Genomic DNA, 18,485 nt, shown 5'->3' with positions numbered 1-18,485 from the left:
CCAGTGACAGCCCGCACAGTGAACCAGGTACCATTGAAGAAGCAGACCATGACAACGGCACGGAGCCACATACCAGTGATGATGGTGAGTGTAGTTAGAAGCCATGGAAAACTGAATCTAAGAAAACCTTCCAAGTTTTGTGTGAGAAACAGCAGTGAGCATTTCATTCCTAATCAAATTATTTTGGACTAACATATGGCTGTTGGCCAAGGAAGATGACTCTCTATTTGACTGTGGAAGCAGATAACTGATGGAGTATCTTGAGAGCTATGTAATCAAAGTAGGCCTTATGGGAGCATACCAGGCTACCTATTTGCTTGGTAATTTCATTCCAAGGCATTATGGAAGTTGTCCTTATGCCTATGTTAACAAGTTAGCCTATCTTTTCCCCCCCATTCGGCATGAAAATGACATCTCTGGACTTTGTTTGCTGCTCGATATTGTTTCACTGTATTTTGAGGAGGGAAAACTCCTTTTATTTGATCTCAGTAATCTGCTCTGTTTGAAGTGTTACATCAGTTAAACAAGCTGAGGGGTTTTGTAACAATTGTTCACAAGGACAAGTTTTGTCTTTGTATTATGCCATCACTGGTATGTGCCCATGGTAGCACAGGGAGGTTTGTATGGATATGACAATTACACTTATGCATCAATAGTAAGGAAGACTGAACTAAAAATACTCACATATATGGGGAAGTTTTTTTCAGCATTCCATTTTAAAAATTATTTTTCATTAATTTCCTCACTGGTGTTCACTTTTCATTTGCATTGCTTTTTATTTGTTAGAACTGACTTTTCCTCAATGGTGTTGCCATCATAATGAAATACCTATCCGTATATACTCAACTATAAGTCGACCTCATGTATAAGTCAAGGGCAGACTTTGGGGCCAAAATTATGGATTTTGATATGACCCATGGATAAGTCGAGGGTAAAACGTAGAGGCATGTAACAAAGGATGTAAAGGATGATACAAAGGAAAATAATGCCAAAGAACTTAGAAAATTCTGGCAGGCATAACTGTTTGTGTCCATCCTAAAGGCTGGATGGATGAGAGAGTAGAGAGGATCCATGCTGCTTTTTGGTGCTCCCAGAGTGGACTAAGCTCTCGCCCTTTATCACTTTATTCAGAGGAAGGTGATGGTTCCTTTTTTATATATATACAGTGGACCCTTGTTATACACTGGGGTTTTGGTTCCAAGATCCTTCAGTGGATGCTCAAGTCCCATTAAATATAATGACCCAGCAAAATGGTGTCCCTTACAAAAAATGGAAAATCAAGGTTTGATATTTGAAATTTATACTTTTTTTGAACATTTTCATACTGTGGATGCTTGAATCCGTGTATTAAAAAATCCGTGTATAAGAAGGGCAGTATTTACATTGACTTGTGGATAAGTCAACCCAGGTTTTTTGGGGTCAATTTTTTGACTAAAATTTCTAGACTTATACATGAATATATACAGTAGCTTTATAACATCATTACATTTGCTTATGTGATTCCTGATTAGTTGTGACTAACGTAGAAAATATTGTTCTCACTTTTAATTGTCTTCACTTGCCATCATTGTAACATGGTAACATAGTCAAATCTGGCTGTATAACACTAGAATGTAATCATACAATGTGCTCCCTCTTAGGGTAAGCTAACCAATGTGACTGATCTAGAAAGAGAAAGAAATGAGAGAAAGCACTATCAAAGTGAAAAAAATGTCTTTGAACATAATCAGAAAAAAGGCAATTACTCTTACAGTTGAAGCATTTCTTAAGAAATATTTCTCTGCACTTTAATAGTAATTTTCAGAGCAGTAATTAAACAAAAAACAGTTCTAAGAAAACTCCATTTGATTCTCTCATTTCAAGCTGTATTTCACACTTACGTGACTACATAGAGGAAAATGTCTATGTTTGTATTCCACACACACGCATACACACCTACCCACCCATCCTTATTTTTATTTTTATTTTTATTTTTCAGACTGAACAAGTTTGATTTGGACATCAGTGAGAATTAATAACCTGGAACCACATGGTGCCATTTAAATTGGCTTATTTCGCAAATTAGAAAACATTGTTCCAGAAGCTTGTCTGTTGCATGACTATGCATGTCTGTTGTCTGCTTGCTTTATGTCTTTTTATTCCATTCTTGTTTTCTCTTCAATGCTGCAAATATATGAAGTCCAGTGCCTTATTGATGCATGATGTGGAGAGATGGCATAGGTGGATCTAATCACTGCTTTGTCATAAGGGCAGAAGAGGAGGAGAGGGGACAAAGGATAATTCAGATAATTGAAGATGGGTGTTTAAAGGTAGAGGGGAGATGTCAACCTTCATTTTTCAGTGTTGGTGACAAATGGCCTTCTTCAACTTAAAAATCAAGGCAAGCAAGCTTCCATTTAGGTAATTTAATGCCTGAGTGGTTATGTTAATAGTTCTGATTGGAGTTTATGGGTGATTAACCATGACACAACTATAGAGAAGAAGAGCTGTTTTGTTTTATGAATTTGCATACCCTCTGCCAGTTGGATCCTTTCCCCACCTCCCATTCCGCAGTGTTGGTGAGGAATGCCATATTTTCATCCAGACCACAAGGGCTTCATGATACCTAACCAACTATTATACCCCACATTGGGAATGCCTTTTATTGATTCTACCCATTACCACCATATGGCACTTTATTGGACTAGGCAAAAGAAATATGGGCTAGGGCTTTCCAGTTGTATGGGCTCTAACTTCCCTTGTTCCTGGCTATGGCCAACAGTGGATAAAACTGATGGGTATTGTAGTCAAGCAGTGATGTCACTAGTTAGTATCGTCACAGTTTAGTGCATCACGCTATCAACCCCAGGCTTGGAGCTTCCAGGACAGTGCTCCCTCAGGAGAAGATGGGGCTGCTCTGGAAGAGAAATGATCTGACCTAGTTGTCATTGATGGTTGGTAGACCAGGGCACCCAAAAGGACTGTCCATGTTCTGGATTGTTCTGTCTATTTACCTTGTTTGTAATGCCCAAAGGGGCCCAGTTGTCATTTGGTGACAGGAGAGGCCTCCAGGAGCTTGCCATGGCATGCCAAAAGTATTGGCTGCCTCCAGGTGGGTAGACTGTCCTTCCCAGGACCTTCAGTCTTTGGGAGTCCTGGTCTATCAGTGGAGAGACACAGTAGTACAATCCACACTGGAAGATAGACACCTCACTCTGAGATGTCACCTAGTGTGATCTGCATGCCCCACACCCCTCTAATGATATCTGGGAGCCTAAGACATCTGGAGGGACCCGGAGTAGGGAAGGCTAACATAGGATGGGAGACCTTCCCCAGTATCATTTTACCAGAAGAGAAAAATAGGTTGCTACATTTTGTTCCTAGAGTGGCTTTCTACCTCTGTGGACAAAGGTACATGTAAATTCCTATGCTGCATCATGGTCTGATGAGTGCAGTATTCTGGTTTAAATAGGGGTGAACTAGAAGCTCATATAAGAAAGATGATTCTGTGAGTGCACTCGAATTTTTGTTTCCACCATCCAGAAATCACATTCAGATTGCTCCCAGCATTAGAGGGTATATTTAATTTATTGTGGTGAATAGGCAGTTGCCACTGATAGACTCCTAGTTTATGATTCTTTCTTTCTTTCTTTCTTTCTTTCTTTCTTTCTTTCTTTCTTTCGCCATTTTCAATTGAAAACTGAGAGAGACCTGAAGGTGATTTGAAAGATGGGTCTCACTCTTAGCAATTATACTCAGTACATTTTCACCTCATCTGGTGAACTGACTTTGCTAGAATTTATTCTGTTTAATTGGAGGCATCAGTGGGATAAAAGTCTGTGTGTGTGTGTGCGTGCACGCATGCTTGCACACATACACACAGGGAGAGAAAGAGAGATGTATACACACATCCCCATGGAAAGTTAGGTATTGTTCAACTCTTTTTGAGATAATATTCTGTTTCTAGCCTGGCAGACTATTGTTACCACATTGCTTTGCAAATTATTTAATTACTGTCCAAACATTAGATTCTGTTTATTGTTACGTGCTGTTTTGTTTTTTTAAAAAAAAATACAGATATACTCCAGGAAGTGCCATTGTGCTAATGAAAACATGATACATCCAAACTACATTTTTACAATTAAGGTTTGATTTTGGCTCTCGGAATTGGTGTTCTGGGAAGCTGCTGTTAACCCTCATTGAGGAAGATTAAAACAAACAAAAAAATCTACACTGAGATATTTGGGATATTTTCTAATCCTGTGGAAATTCAAATGTGTTGGAGGGTGTAAAAATGCCCCATGTCCACAGAAATGCTTGTAAGGTGCAGAATCAAGGCTATTGCACGATAGCTAAACAATTGGGGCTGGGAAAGTACATGCTTGTACTTTTGGATGAATGACGGACCGTTTGCCCTAGTTTTTTTTATAAAAATAATCTAACCAACACATTTGGGTGTCTTAACAATAATATTACTGCTGCTTCAAATTCATATAACAAAACCTGATTTGGTCTCCGCCAGTAAGAACCAATCATAGATTGTGGAGGAGAACAGTTGTTGGCCTCAATTCAACATCCCCTCAGCATAGCGTAAATATCCTAATGCGGACCAACACTATGGTGACCCATATACCCCTCCAACCTACTTTAAAGGCCAAAAGCTGCTTCATACAGCCATTCTCATCTGTGCTTCATGGTGAGCAGGCAGGACCAGAGAAGGTCTCACTCTACTCCCTCCCCATAACCAGACGCACAGTGATGAATCAGTTCTGACATCCATGAGGGTCCTCCAGAAGTCTTAGCAATTCTATTATCATTGTGCATCTGGTTGTTGGGGGGGGGGATTTTGCCAAATGCTTCTCCAGTCCTGCCTGCTTGCTGTGAATCATAAAATGCCCATGTGAGGCAGCTTTGGGGCTTTACAGTAAGCCAAGAGGGAAGTGAAAAAGTACATTTACATGCATAAGTAACATTTCCAAATGTGAATATCTGGTGGCGCAGTGGTTAAATGCCTGTACTGCAGCCATTCACTCAAAACCACAAGGTTGTGAGTTCAAGACCAGCAAAAGGGCCCAAGCTCCACTCAGGCTTGCATCCTTCCGAGGTCGCTAAAATGAGTACCCAGACTGTTGGGGGCAAATTAGCTTACTTGCTAATTCGCTTACTTGCTGTTCACCGCTATGATCTTTGAAATAGCGGTATATAAATAAAACAAATTATTATTATTAATTATTATCTGTAACCGAATTCTAGCCATGCTTATTTTTCTGTGGGAGGGCCTGATGTTAATGGTATCCTAGGACATTTTTCTACTCAAATTTTTTTTAAAAAAAGTAGTGTTTGCTGAGAGGGCCAATGAAGGGCCAGGCTTTATACCAATCACCTTACAGACAACTGAGGCATGTAATTTTGATGCTACATGGTCCTTGCAAACAGATTCTCCACATGATACACCATCCGCTTGTTTGCTTTTTCAGTGCCCTATTGCAGAATGAACAGTAGGGTCTGGACAGGGGAATATATGGCCTCTTATCAAATTGTGCTGAAGTCTGTTGGATCCTTGGTTAACACATCTTTTGCCAGACCTAGGCTTGTAGAGTAAAAAATTATTCCCCCATCACATTTTGTTCAGAGTTGAAATATGGTTTAACCAATGTTCTCACCACACTATTTAACTAAGCTGGGTTTCCCATGGTGTACAAGATGCCTGTCCATGCAAATCTGATGTTTTTATTACAACAATCCCACACTTGTATGTCATACTTTCCTGGTTTACTCATCACATGGTGCCATGTAAGCATTTACTTTGAACTGAACCACCTGCCATCAATGGTTAGACATGTTCTAAGTGTGTACTGCTTTTGAAGCTGTGCAACAAGGATAGTATGCATGTTTATTAATCAGCCAGAGTTGGCTCTTCTTTTCTTCTTGTCATACCTTGAGTACCTTTTGAGTTCTCAAAATATTTTTAGATTATCACTGTTCTGAAGTGGCATTGCCCCAAGAATGGGTGCCACAGCCTCTTCAAGGCTTCATGTTGTTTATGATATATCCTAGCTGATAGCAGTATGTCACCATTTTAAGGGTTTGCTGCACCTTGGCATTGATAGAGTTCCTCTTGTTCCATGCCCTAAATATATACTGTTTGTTTCATGGATTGACTGATAAGAAATACCTTCTATCTGGTGTTCCATTTGAAGATTTCTAGCATTGTCTTTTCATTTCCATCCTTCTTTGGCCATGAGTGTATCCAAATGATACTTCTAGTTGTTTTGCAGTTAATTATTTATGGAAATTTGCATAAAGCATTTCCATCCCTGCCTTTCATGACACCATTATTTCCACTTGGTAATTCCTAGACCTTGAGCAGGTACTTGCTGCCCTGCCACCTCTAGATTTTTGGCCTTGGATGTCCACTGCAACAGAATACATCACTTCTTTGTGTTGTACCTTGAAGCATTTCCTGAGATTGCTATTCAGTTGTGCATGTACTTGCCAAATGGTGGTTGATGTGTGCTTTTAAATTGTTTCACACTTATAGCCACACTAAGGAAAACTTACCATGAGGTTTTCTTGGCAAGAATTGTTCAAAGTGAGGTTGTCTTCGCCTTCCTTGATCTTGGGCAAGTCACAGTCTTAGCCTTAAAGATCACCCATGGCTGAGCTGAGATTTAAACCCTGGTCTCTAGAGTCATAGTTCAACTCTCCAGCCACTGTCTTATGCTGTCTCTCACTTGACAAATGCTGTGTTGAAAATTTGTCCTCAAGTTCTTAGCAGCTTTCAGCAGGTAACACAGTGTCTTCTTCAGATTGCTGTGATCAGTCTCAGAGTCACTCTGCAATGCATTCTCATCCTATTGCACTGCCAGAGTGCAGAATACAAAACAGATAGAAAAAATTATGGCCAGGTATACTGAGCTGCTACATTTCCCCATCCATGGTTCTACCAGAAGAAAACTGGCTTCTTCCATCTACCTATCACATTGTGAAGCAACAATAATGTGGAGTCATGTTTACTCTCCCTACCCACCCCATCTAGAATACAGCAAACTTAGAAATCTGTATAGACACTTGGTGTTGATAACCATGTCTTTAGTCTCCAGTCTAGCTCATCCAGGAATCTTGAATGTCAAGCCTAAGAAAAACCTGTCATGGGGTTTTCTTAGCAAGATTTGTTCAGTGAGGGTTTGTTTTTGCCATCCTCTGAGGCTGAGAGAATGTGACTTGCCCAAGGTCTCCTAGTGGGTTTCTATGGCTGAGCAAGGACTTGAACCCTGTTTTCCACAGTCCACAATTTTGCCCTGGCTGCCAAACAACTGCATATTTTAACTTTCATGAACCAGACATTTCACTGTTTTATTAAAATAGTACTAGACAGGATTTCAGGTTACACCTTTCTTCCAGTTTTATCTCTGTTAAGGCAGGAGGAGGGTTATTTGAGATCCAAGCACTCACACCAATTTAGCTACAACATATTTCAGGCACAAATGGCATGGAATGTATTTTGTCCCATTACATCACATTGGCTGTTACAAAAAGGTATCCCAATGGCCAACTCCAGTAGATTCATTGGGAAAAATCTTTGTCCCTGCCATTTCTTGTCTGTTTCCTCACCCCCCCCCCAAAAAAAACCTATGAGTGAAAAGGAGCTGCAACATGGAAATAGTGTTTACATATTTAACAATTATAGTGTTGCAAAATGCCTCTATGAGTAACTTTTGTAGATCAAAACTCAATGAACTGTGCAACAAAATGTGACTTGGGATTACTAAAATGATCTGTTTCACTGGATAAAGTTTTTTAAAATAAACACTGAAAACTGAGGAAAGTCATATTGCTTTACTGAAATGATTTGCAACATCTACCGGCGACTTTCTGAATGGTGCAGGGAAGTTTTTACTTATGTTATATGAACTGGATATCCTGCCATGAAGATATTTTTTACATTATCACTTGTAGCAGTCCCTCATTTTCAGTTCAGATCCCAGTTAGGTTTAATGGTTATGATCATGAATATATACTCATAGATATGAGTAACTCTCAGGGTACGACAACATAAAAAGGAGGAAGATGGTTGATATCTCAGCTGTCTTCTGTTTGTAACTGATCTTTTTAGCAGAGCACGTCAAGTGAGCTGTAGTCAGTTGATTGAAAAGCTGACCTGTAGGTAGTCTCATAAGGCCTTACATAGTAAGTTCTCTAAGCAGATCAAGCATTTCACTTTTTATGCATTGTACAGAAAACAAGTACATACAGAGATATCTGGACATCTTTGCTGCTTTGTCGAAGTTGTTGAGGCAATAGCCTTGGGATATGAACCTACAACTCCATATATATTTTGTGTAGTCTAAGCCGACATGGAGTAAAGGTGAATTGCAAACTGGTTTAAATGTAAGTGGGAATGGGGCCGAGGATTTCTTTCCTCTGAGCCTCACACTCGGAATCACACACAAAGAAGGGTACCTAAAAGTGCCATGGTAGGCAAAGGTTCCCCATTGTAGCATGTTTGAACTTGTTTCAAATTTTACGATTTGTTTTGTCCATCATAAAGGATCTTGCCCAGATATCTTCCTGCCATGGCCTAGTCCAATTAGTGCATATGGAATTTTGCATAGTAACTTAACATTATGAAGAGTTGAGTGGAGTGTTACCTGGAAGGGGATGCCTTGAGATAGGACATACCTTGTAAACATCTCAGCATCCAGGTGTATATTTGGGAACCTCCAGGCTTTCTCAGGCTTTACCCTGCCATCATTTCCCCATCTTCCTGGGATGGATGTGAACTGGCAGGGAAAGCTCATTGGTTTGAAGTGAATCCCATTATGAGCTAGGCTTGAATGCAAAGTGGTTTGGATGTCTTGTTAGAATCATAGAGTTGGAAGAGACCACAAGGGCTATCCAGTCCAACCCCCTGCCATGCAAAAATACACAAAGCACTACCAACAGATGGTAATCTGGCCTCTATTTAAACACCTCCAAAGAAGGAGACTCCACCACATTATGAAGGAGTATATCCCACTGTCGAACAGTTCTTATCATCAGGAAATTCTTCCTAATGTTTAGGTGGAATCTTCTAAGAAATCTTCTTGTTATGTGCCTCCTCTTTTTGACTTATGATGGCCACAAGGTGAACCTATGATGGGGTTTGCTTGGCAAGATTTGGTCAGTAGGTGCCTTTGTCTTCCTCTGATAGTGTGACTTGGCCAAGGTCACCCAGTCAGTTTCCATGGCTGAGCAAGGATTTGAATCCTGTACCCAAGAGTCATGCAATGCTCAAACCACTGTACCATGCAGCTAACACAGGCAGTGGCCATGCTGATTGGGAGATTTGGGTAATGTGATTTTTAAAAAGTAATTTACCAAGCTGTGACAACAAAGAGGTTATGAGATGTGTGAAGGTACCTAATAAAGAGTTTTACTAAGTGGATTTGGACAGCTTTTACTTGCATCAGCTGAGAGACCAATATGCACAGCTCTGGGACTGGGTTCATGTCACATCTGTAGAATACAAATAATTAATTTAAAAACAATTGCCTTTTTGTGGAATCCACAAGGTAACATAAAAATTAGATATTTTTTCTATAGTATGAAGACCATAAACTTAAAACAACATAGACCAGTAGAATTTTTTTTTTATTTAAAGATGTATGAAACTATACTGTCTTAATACTACTTAATAAAGCCTGCTGTCTCTGCTTATGGAAGTGATTCCATGTAGAAACTTGAGATAGAATATTACGTGGAATGGAATCTGTGAACACGTTTCATAGCTTCACCCATGTTTCCTTGTCTGGTCAGTTCAAATTACACGTACTCTGAACCTGCATGTAAAGAGATTATATCCATGATTGATATAAATATTTTTGTCATGTCTCAAAGCTGGAGCCAGTCCATTCTCAGTCAGAGAAAAAAAATATATACACGTGGCAAAGAACCCCTATAATTTCATATATCAGAGTTGCTTCTGACCATCCCCACACAAAGTCATGCCACCCTCATTTTGTAGCTTCCACTCTAAACATACTTTCCAAATGCAAGCAGAAGACAATTAGGTGGTGAAAAATAAACAAAAAGGTAGCTGTTGCAAAGGATGGGGAAGGACTGTGGGAGGATGTAATATGTATAATTGATGTTGCTAAGTGTAAAGGTTTACTAGGGTTAAGCAGACCACATGCAGAAGAACACAAAACCAGACCTCAAAGGAAACAGAAAGGTATGACTCAGTTTCCCTAAACAGAAATAGAACGTACTTGGCCACAAGGTGCCCAAACAATGCACCTCAGTTGCCCTCAGGGATCCACCCACTGGATGGCATCTTCAGCAAAGGGAAATTGCCAGCCCTCTGATATTCAGACGGAAGTCATTTCTCAACCTTTCCCAGCCAGTTCAGTATAACACTTAGGTGGTGAAACACAAGCCATTCAGGAATCAGTTAACTGGGGAGTCCTTTTTTAAAACCGTAAATGGTTTAATTCAGCACAAATGGAATGAATTGGAGATAATTATACCTGGCTTGTTTCTCTGCCTTCCTGTCTATCACATCAACCTGTGTTCACCCCTGTGCAAATCCTGATCTGTCAAAAACATTTTCTGTCATTCTGGATCTCCAAATAGCACTTGGGCTTAGACTGTGCACTCTTTGTCACCAAATTCTTCTATAGAAATGCAAGTATCCACTTGCACAGAATGGAAAAATTGTACTGTACAAGTATTAGTGATGAGCCCTCTTGTATGCTTGGTAACTGAAAGGTGTATCAAGGTGAACTGCAAGGTTCTTGAAAAATGCACATAAAACAGTGGTACAATGATGGGAATATCTACACTGTTCTATGACGGTTGGTGCCCATGAGGAACATGGGGTTGAAGGGCCAGACAACTAAAAGTAGATGGAGCTGGAGGTCACAAGAGGCAGATCAAATCAAATCCCATTGCTTTCCCATTTTCCTCCTTCACAAAGACCCCTTCAGAACCCTCCTGTTCATATGAACCCTAAGTTCATTGAAATTACTTGGCATACAATTAGACAGAGCAGTCATGTCTTACCTTTGTCCAGAAGGATTGTACTGTATATAGGGGGAAAAGGTGTGCAGCAACCACCATCTCTTACAGCTGCACATGATTTACCAGCTTTGCTAGTAAATGGACCAAGATGCTGTGTCCAGGGATAGTGTGAGAGCTGGGTAGACACAACACTTTGAAAAAGCAGTCTTTTTTTTTTTTTTTTTTTGCCAGCAGAAACCCATTGCATGAAAAAGACAAACTTGTATGAAAAGAAGCTTAACACCACAGCACTGAAAAGCAAAGCCACTTTTGTCCACTAGCCACCCATCACATAGAATACACCATATCAGAATTTAGTATAAAAATTAAAAATAGGTTAGGAGACTCATTGGATCCTCACACAAACATCATACATAAGTGAAGTCGAAGGCTTTCATGGCCGGCATCCATAGTTTTTTGTGGGTTTTTCAGGCTATGTGGCCATGTTCTAGAATAAACTCTTCTAGAACATGGCCAGGTAGCCCGAAAAACCCAGAAAAAACTACCATGCATAAGGTTGAAAAATGGGTGAGAAAAAGGGGGAAAGCAAGAGGGCTGGGGTTGTCCCAAAAAATCCCTGCCAAGGTGTAAAGTTAAATGAACCCCCCTCCCCCCAAAAATAGGAATTAAAAACATGTTGAAAAAAAATCATAAAACAATTTGTTTTAAAACAATCCAGGAAGGGGAGTGGGATTAGAGGCTCCTCTATACAATCGGTGACATTATGAAGCCAGATTATTTGTTTAAGAAATGGAGCAGAAAATTAAACAGTGATGCTCCTCCTGGGACTTTCCTCATGCACCTCCCCCCCCCCAAACTACCACCTTCACAGACACACCAAGAAGCAAAACTTCTAGCCAACCTGCTTTCATCTGCTTTTCTTTCACCCTGAAATCCTTTCATACTAGACAAATACAGTGCTATGAATCCACTTTCATGGTTCCGTTAAAGGGAATTCTGGGATTTTTAGTTTAGTGAGTTACTGGAGCTCTCTGGCTTAGCATTCAAAATGCTGCTCACTAAACCTCAGATCCCTTAATTACATGGTAGTTAAAGTGGAATTAAAGCACTGTAGATGTCTTGCATTACCCAAGGTCATGATGGCCATTCTGACTTCTACCAAGATACTGAAATAGAGGAGATGATGCCTGCTGTCTACATGGATAGGGAAAGGATGGTTAAGGTGAGGATCACAAAGAACAAAAAGGAACAGGTGTACCCACACATCTGCCAGACACAGAGGAAACAGAGTCATCAGAACATAGTGGTACAAGACATGTAAGTAGCAAGATTCTTAAAACCATGAGTTTGTGGGGTGGGGGGGGGGGGCGTGATGGGACTAAGAAGATGGTTAGTGCTTGCCCTGTTTGCCAAATGCATTGTGCTGCTTCTAGCAGTCTTCACAACTGGTAGACATCTAAACCACTACAGTCAAGTGTAACCTTTTATGACCTTCATTGATGCTGGCAGAAACTCCAATGAGCCCTAGCTAGCATAGCTAGAGATGAGGGATGATGGAAGTTTGCAGTCCAACAACATCTGGAGGTTTACTTGGAGTTACTTGTTCCTAGTTTAGTATCACGCACAAATAGGATTTATGCTACCCTATTTAGATTAAGAGTAGGTCCACACTGAGCCAGAAATATGACTAAAGGGCCCAAACAGACAGGCCAAAATAAAGCTGCTTTGGGTCACTTTGGAGGTATGCTGTTTAAATGATGCACGAGTCCAAAAAGGCTGGAAGCCATGCAGGCACGTAGCCAGGATTTTAGGAAGGGGGGTTCCAAACTAAGTGCCACCATTATAATGGGGCATGAGCGCGGCAGCTCAGCAGCACGCACCATTCATTTTTCTAATGGAAGAGGGGGGTCCAGACCCCAAGAACCCCCCCCCCCCCGGCTACATCCCTGAGCCATGCCAAAGCCACGTTCCAGTCCTTAGGACTGGAGCTTAGCTTTGGTGCAGCTTCTGGCCTGTTAATACAGTGCACCCTTGGCTTATGCGGGGGATCTGTTCCGGACCTCCTCCCCCCGCATAAGCCAAATACCGTGCATGCTCAAGCCCCATTCAAGTGAATGAGGCTCGTGCATGCGGCGGCGCGGCGGGTGCCCCAGTAATCCAAATGGGATGCACTGCCCCACGCGCTCCCGTGCAGCTTTGAGCATATGCTCAAAGCCGTGTATAGTGCGCCCACGTATAACGCACTGTATGTGTGTGTCATTTAAACAGCATACCTCCAAAGTGGCCTGAGACAACTTTATTTTGGCCTGTCTGTTCGGGTCCTAAAGTCTCCAAGTTAATACAGTAGTCATCCTTTGGGATTTGTCATAGCAATAATGAGAATTATCTCCTTTAGCTCAGCATAGAAAAGAACAGGAATCTTCACCAAAAATTAGGGTGGAAAGTGAAGTTAAATAATATCTTGTAAAATTTCTGCTCCTTTCTCTTGTGTAAATTTGCTATCATGTTGATCAGGGTTTTTTTAATTTTTATTCAAAGTTCTATCAACAAACATTTGCTTCATGGGAAGGAGAATCCTTGGGATAAAAGAATAAAATCTGTAATACCATTTCAGGAAAGTGCTTGTGGCAGAGAAGATGTTCTGTCGATTTTTCTGATTGCAGCTTTCCTGTTTCTTTTCTCCCCCTACCTTCTGCCTGGCTGTAAAGAGGTGGAGCAGATTGAAGCAATTGCCAAGTTTGACTACATTGGGCGGTCCCCACGTGAGTTGTCTTTCAAGAAAGGAGCCTCTCTCCTCTTGTACCATCGGGCATCTGAAGACTGGTGGGAAGGCAGACATAATGGTGTGGATGGACTCATACCCCATCAGTACATAGTTGTACAGGACATGTAAGTAGCAAGAACTTTGGTTGCGTCTTATATTTTACCTGTACAAGAAGTGCATGAAATGAACTCCTGGGGTGTGTGGAAGTTGGTGTATTGTCTTATGCTTCTCTTAGGGGTTGGATGAAGGGTTGATTCATATTCTTGTGTAAGAATACACAATCCCTTGGGGGGGGGGGTAGGCTAATAACAATTGTGAGATTATTTGGCCTATGCAGCATAAGTAACATGGCAAAATCTGTTTCAGTGGGTTTAAAAGGACCCATTTTACAAATGAGTCTGTTCCTAGTATAAATGTGAGTTGCTGTAAAATGTATGCAGCAGATTTCCCCAACAACAGCTTGGCACTTTGGGTGATGGAGATTGTAGCCCTAGCCCAACACATCCAAAAGCATCAGTGTAGCAGTCTGCTATGGAAAGTGGCTTGAAAACAAAACAAAATAGTACTTTAACTGTGAATGGTGTTTTGTGTGTCACTCAGTCGTGGAGGACATTTGGAGGACATACTGTACTAGATTTTGGCTAATAAATCTGGAACTCTTCTGTGCTTTTCAAAGTGTTCCATTGTCCAATGCCATCCACTTCTAATGGCAGCACACATATTGGATCATCTTAAAGAATTTTTTCTGTCTATTTATACTGTTGAATTATGTTGAAAATTATATTTTTTGAAAATAATAAACAGGATTTACCATTTCTGGGCAGCAATAGTTTTCTAGATCTATTACACATTACCCTGGTTAGTGGGGAAGTGTGTGTGTGGGGGGTTGCTTCTAGATATTAAAGTAAAAAATGTGAAGAACTGAGCAACCTTTTGATGAAACACCTCCTCCCCCAATCTCACCCAGAAAGCAAGTTGCCTGTTGTGTAATTTCATCTGCTGCTCTTGCCATTCTCCTACTCAGTGTCAATTTAGAATGGGTGGTGATGCAGGAACTTGCAGTTCTTCAGAAGTTGTTGGATTGCATCATTCATGGCCATTGGCTATGCCTGCTGGAGCTGATGGGAGTTGGAATCCAGTAGCACCTGAAGAGCCACCCCTGATTTAGGTGATGAGCCATAGGTCAGTGGTGACAAATGTGAAGTGTATGCAAAGTTCAAGTCCTGGCATTTCAAGAGAAGCAGCTCATATAGCAGCTGGCGGCTGGTGTTGGAGTAGGCGGAAATGGGAATGAGAGACTAAAATCATCTTAACCTGATATCATGCAGCTTTCTGTGTGCATATTTAACCATCCCCCACATACAGATGATGGTAAAATTTCTTGCTGCTGAAGGATGCTTCCTGCTATCTCCCTGTTTGAGTTCAGGGCTTGTCTAGTTTCCTCTCAGAAGTTTCTGACCTGTGAGTTACATGATAAAAACAGGGAGGAGAATCCATTGACAGAGAGCAGATGATTTCTCTGCCCAAAAGTGAAAAAGCAAGCCACGTTGTACAAGCTTTATTCCTTGTTCCAAGGGAGTTCTGTGGTACCACATCCTGTCTGGTATGTTATAGCTTTAGAATGGCAGGTAATTGAAGTAGCCCTTAGTATTTCTGATACCAATAAAAATCTAACAGTCTTGAAGCTGTGTGGCTGGTAAGGTTTGTCTGCTTGATGCCAAGAAGAGGTTAAACAATAGACTTTCTTGATTCCCCCTTCCAAATAGCCAGCAGCAAGAGATCAAGTATGGGGAGAGCATGTATGGGGCAGCAATGTGACTCATGCCAGTTAGGGCTGAAAGGCTGTTCTTCTAGAGTCGTGATGAACACAGTGTGGGCCATGGCTCGCCTGGGGTCCCTAGGACCGTTTTTATGTCCCCCTGGGTCCCACAGGAACCCAAATTGTTGCCCCAGAGTGCCCTCTAGAGGGCATGGGGAAGAAAGGCATCTCCTGGGCCTCAAATGGCCAGAGAGTGCACTGAGAGTGAAGCCCTCCATGGTCTCCTACAGGGCTGATATGCTCCCCTAGCTTCTCACAGTTGCTGAGTCCTGTTCCAGAGGTTTTGGTTTCCATAGTTATGACTGGAGGGATTCCTTGGGGTTGGCAATCAAAAGAAACAAGTTCTGCAAGTCTTGGCCCATAAAATGTCAGGTGATGGTTTGCCTTGGGATCATGTGCCTTAAAACAGTTCTGTGCCTTAAAACAGTTCTGCTGACTCTTCCCAATCACTGTGTAGATTGTATCCATGGATGACATTTTCAGTTGATGACAGCAAGGGCTGTGTCATTTCCAGAGTACTATGCCATGCCATCAACTGAGGCTCTCTGGAACAGACCACTTTGATCCCTTTTTAACTTTGAAAGTCATTTGTGGTTACAGAAGAGTACCTTTCCTCCCTCCCAATTAAGAAAGAACTTCCCAGAGGGTCTGTGTCATTCCAGGTTAGCCAAGATATTTCCTTCCAAATGTGCTGGTCTTCAAGTATCTTTCTGTTCATATTGGTGGTAGCCACTAGGTCATTCAAACTTTTAGATTTGCTTCTAGATAAGGAGTGGGAATTGTATGGCCACAGACCAAGAACTAATACCATACATGTGCACATTGGCCACAATTGTATTTTTTTTCTCTTTCCTGGAAACTCACTTGGGAATGGCAGCCAATAGCTCAGGGAGCAGCACCAGTCCAGGGACCTCCACTTTGAGTAGGACTGCTCTAGTCTATAAATGAGCAAAGCATACTCAATGCCATTCCCATGGCAAAGAAAAAAAATGTCCAACTATAAATTCCTGGCCACCATACATTATTGAGCTCCCTAAGCTGCTCCACTGATTATGTGGTTGGGAGCAAAATGGCTTCTCCCCCACCAAAAATAAATAAATAAATAAAGTAGAGAAGGGAAAGTGTAGAACAATGAAACAAGATTGTGTGTGTCTGTCAGATGTATTCATTGTGTGTAGGAGCCCATGTAATGTTGAGGGATAAATAGGCAGCAGGGTGGAAACTCAAATTTTAGGGCTGCCTGCTTTCTGTATTTTATTATTATTATATTTATTTGATTTATATCCCAACTTTCTCCCAATATGGGACCTAATATGCTTTCAGTTCTCCTTCACAGATAACCCTTTCTCTTCAAACATCACCTTGTTTCTCCCTCCATCAGCACTGAATTTAGGCAGAGATATGGAATTTCAGGCAGGGCTTCTCCCTCAAGCAACAGGTCTTCAGGTATCTCCTCCAGTTGACAGAGGCTCTTCTTATTCATAGGGATGATGCCTTCTCTGACAGCCTGAGTCAGAAGGCAGACAGCGAGGCGAGCAGCGGACCCCTACTGGATGATAAAGCCTCATCAAAGAACGACATCCAATCTCCAACTGATCATATTCCAGACTATGGATTTGGGGGAGTGATGGGACGGTAGGAAATGGATTTGTTCTCATTTCAATGCCGAAGACCCCCTCCCTCCCTCCTTCCCTTTTTCTGTGCCAGGCAAGGAGGCCTAACTTCATGGGTTGCAGGAAATGCCAGGTCATGTTATTTGCCAGATTGTGTTATTTGTGCTATGCTTAAGCTTGAAATATCCACTTGCTAGTCTTCCTTCAAAGTGTGATTTCACAAGCGTGTTGCTTTTTTCTCTCAACAGGGTGAGGTTGAGATCTGATGGAGCTGCGATCCCTCGTCGCCGAAATGGAGGGGATACCCACAGCCCTCCAAGAGGGATGGGCCCTGGGATAGATACCCCTCCACGGGCAGCAGCTTGCCCCAGCAGCCCCCACATATTACCTCTGAACAGGAGCAGGATTGAAAGCCCAGAGAAGCGCAGGATGGCAACTTTTGGGAGTGCTGGCAGTATCAATTATCCAGACAGGAAGACATTAACTGATGGGCATCCGATGAGGCCAACCAGTAGCTCAACCCGGCACAGTAGTCTCGGGGATCAGAAATCACTAGAGGCTGAAGCACTGGCTGAGGTAGGGGCCTATGACTGTTACGTGAATGTCAGATATGGCAAACATTTCAGGATTCAGGGTTTTTATTCAAGTCTCATTCAGCCATCAAGATTGTCTTGTCAAAGTTATTCTGTTAATCACAGTATGTTGGCAAAGCATTGTTTTAAAGCTACTAATAGAAGTTTATGGGAGGGGGGTTATACACTTGCTACAATGTCTTAGCCTTGAGGCTTAAAAAGGATGTGAACCAAGAACCAAGCCCAGCAGTATATATATGCGCAGTTGATCTGGGTGTTCTGAAGCTTTCTGACCATTCACTGTGACTCACTCTGTGTCAAACAAAAATACATCAGTGACAGTTTATTGGCCAGTCAAAATGCACAGTATACTTGTTGCAAGCTTTGGAAGCTCTATGAGCTTCTTCATCAGGAAAGATGTTATAAACCAAAAAAGGTAAAGGTAAAGGTATTCCCTGTTGACAAAGTTGTCAAGTCGTGTCCCACCATAGGGAGTGGTACTCATCTCCATTACTAAGCCAAAGAGCCACTGTTGTCAGAGACTATTCTGTGATCATGTGGCCTGCATGGTTGCACAGAACTCTGTTTACCTTCCCATCAGAGTGGTACATAGTTATCTACTTGCATTTGTATGCTTTCAGACTGCTATGTTGGCAGTTGGTGTACAAACCAAACAGGAGGGGGAAAAACAATTGGAGATGTTAAGTCAGATGCCAGCATGTTGTTTCAGTCAATAA

At 41.6% G+C, this 18,485-nt stretch overlaps 1 protein-coding gene across 1 annotated transcript in view; it reads left to right on the top strand.

Moving 5' to 3' along the window:
* Positions 1-18,485, top strand: part of SRGAP3 (SLIT-ROBO Rho GTPase activating protein 3) — a 291,016-nt gene that overhangs the window by 232,110 nt on the left and 40,421 nt on the right. Inside the window, 4 exon segments of the mRNA XM_042449920.1 lie at positions 5-84; positions 13,689-13,869; positions 17,049-17,198; positions 17,425-17,752. Coding sequence (XP_042305854.1) covers positions 5-84; positions 13,689-13,869; positions 17,049-17,198; positions 17,425-17,752 — 739 coding nt within the window.

This window comes from Sceloporus undulatus, chromosome 2 (genome assembly GCF_019175285.1).
Source record: "Sceloporus undulatus isolate JIND9_A2432 ecotype Alabama chromosome 2, SceUnd_v1.1, whole genome shotgun sequence".
Classification (NCBI taxonomy): domain Eukaryota; kingdom Metazoa; phylum Chordata; class Lepidosauria; order Squamata; family Phrynosomatidae; genus Sceloporus; species Sceloporus undulatus.
This window is presented reverse-complemented; position numbering and strand designations above follow the sequence as displayed.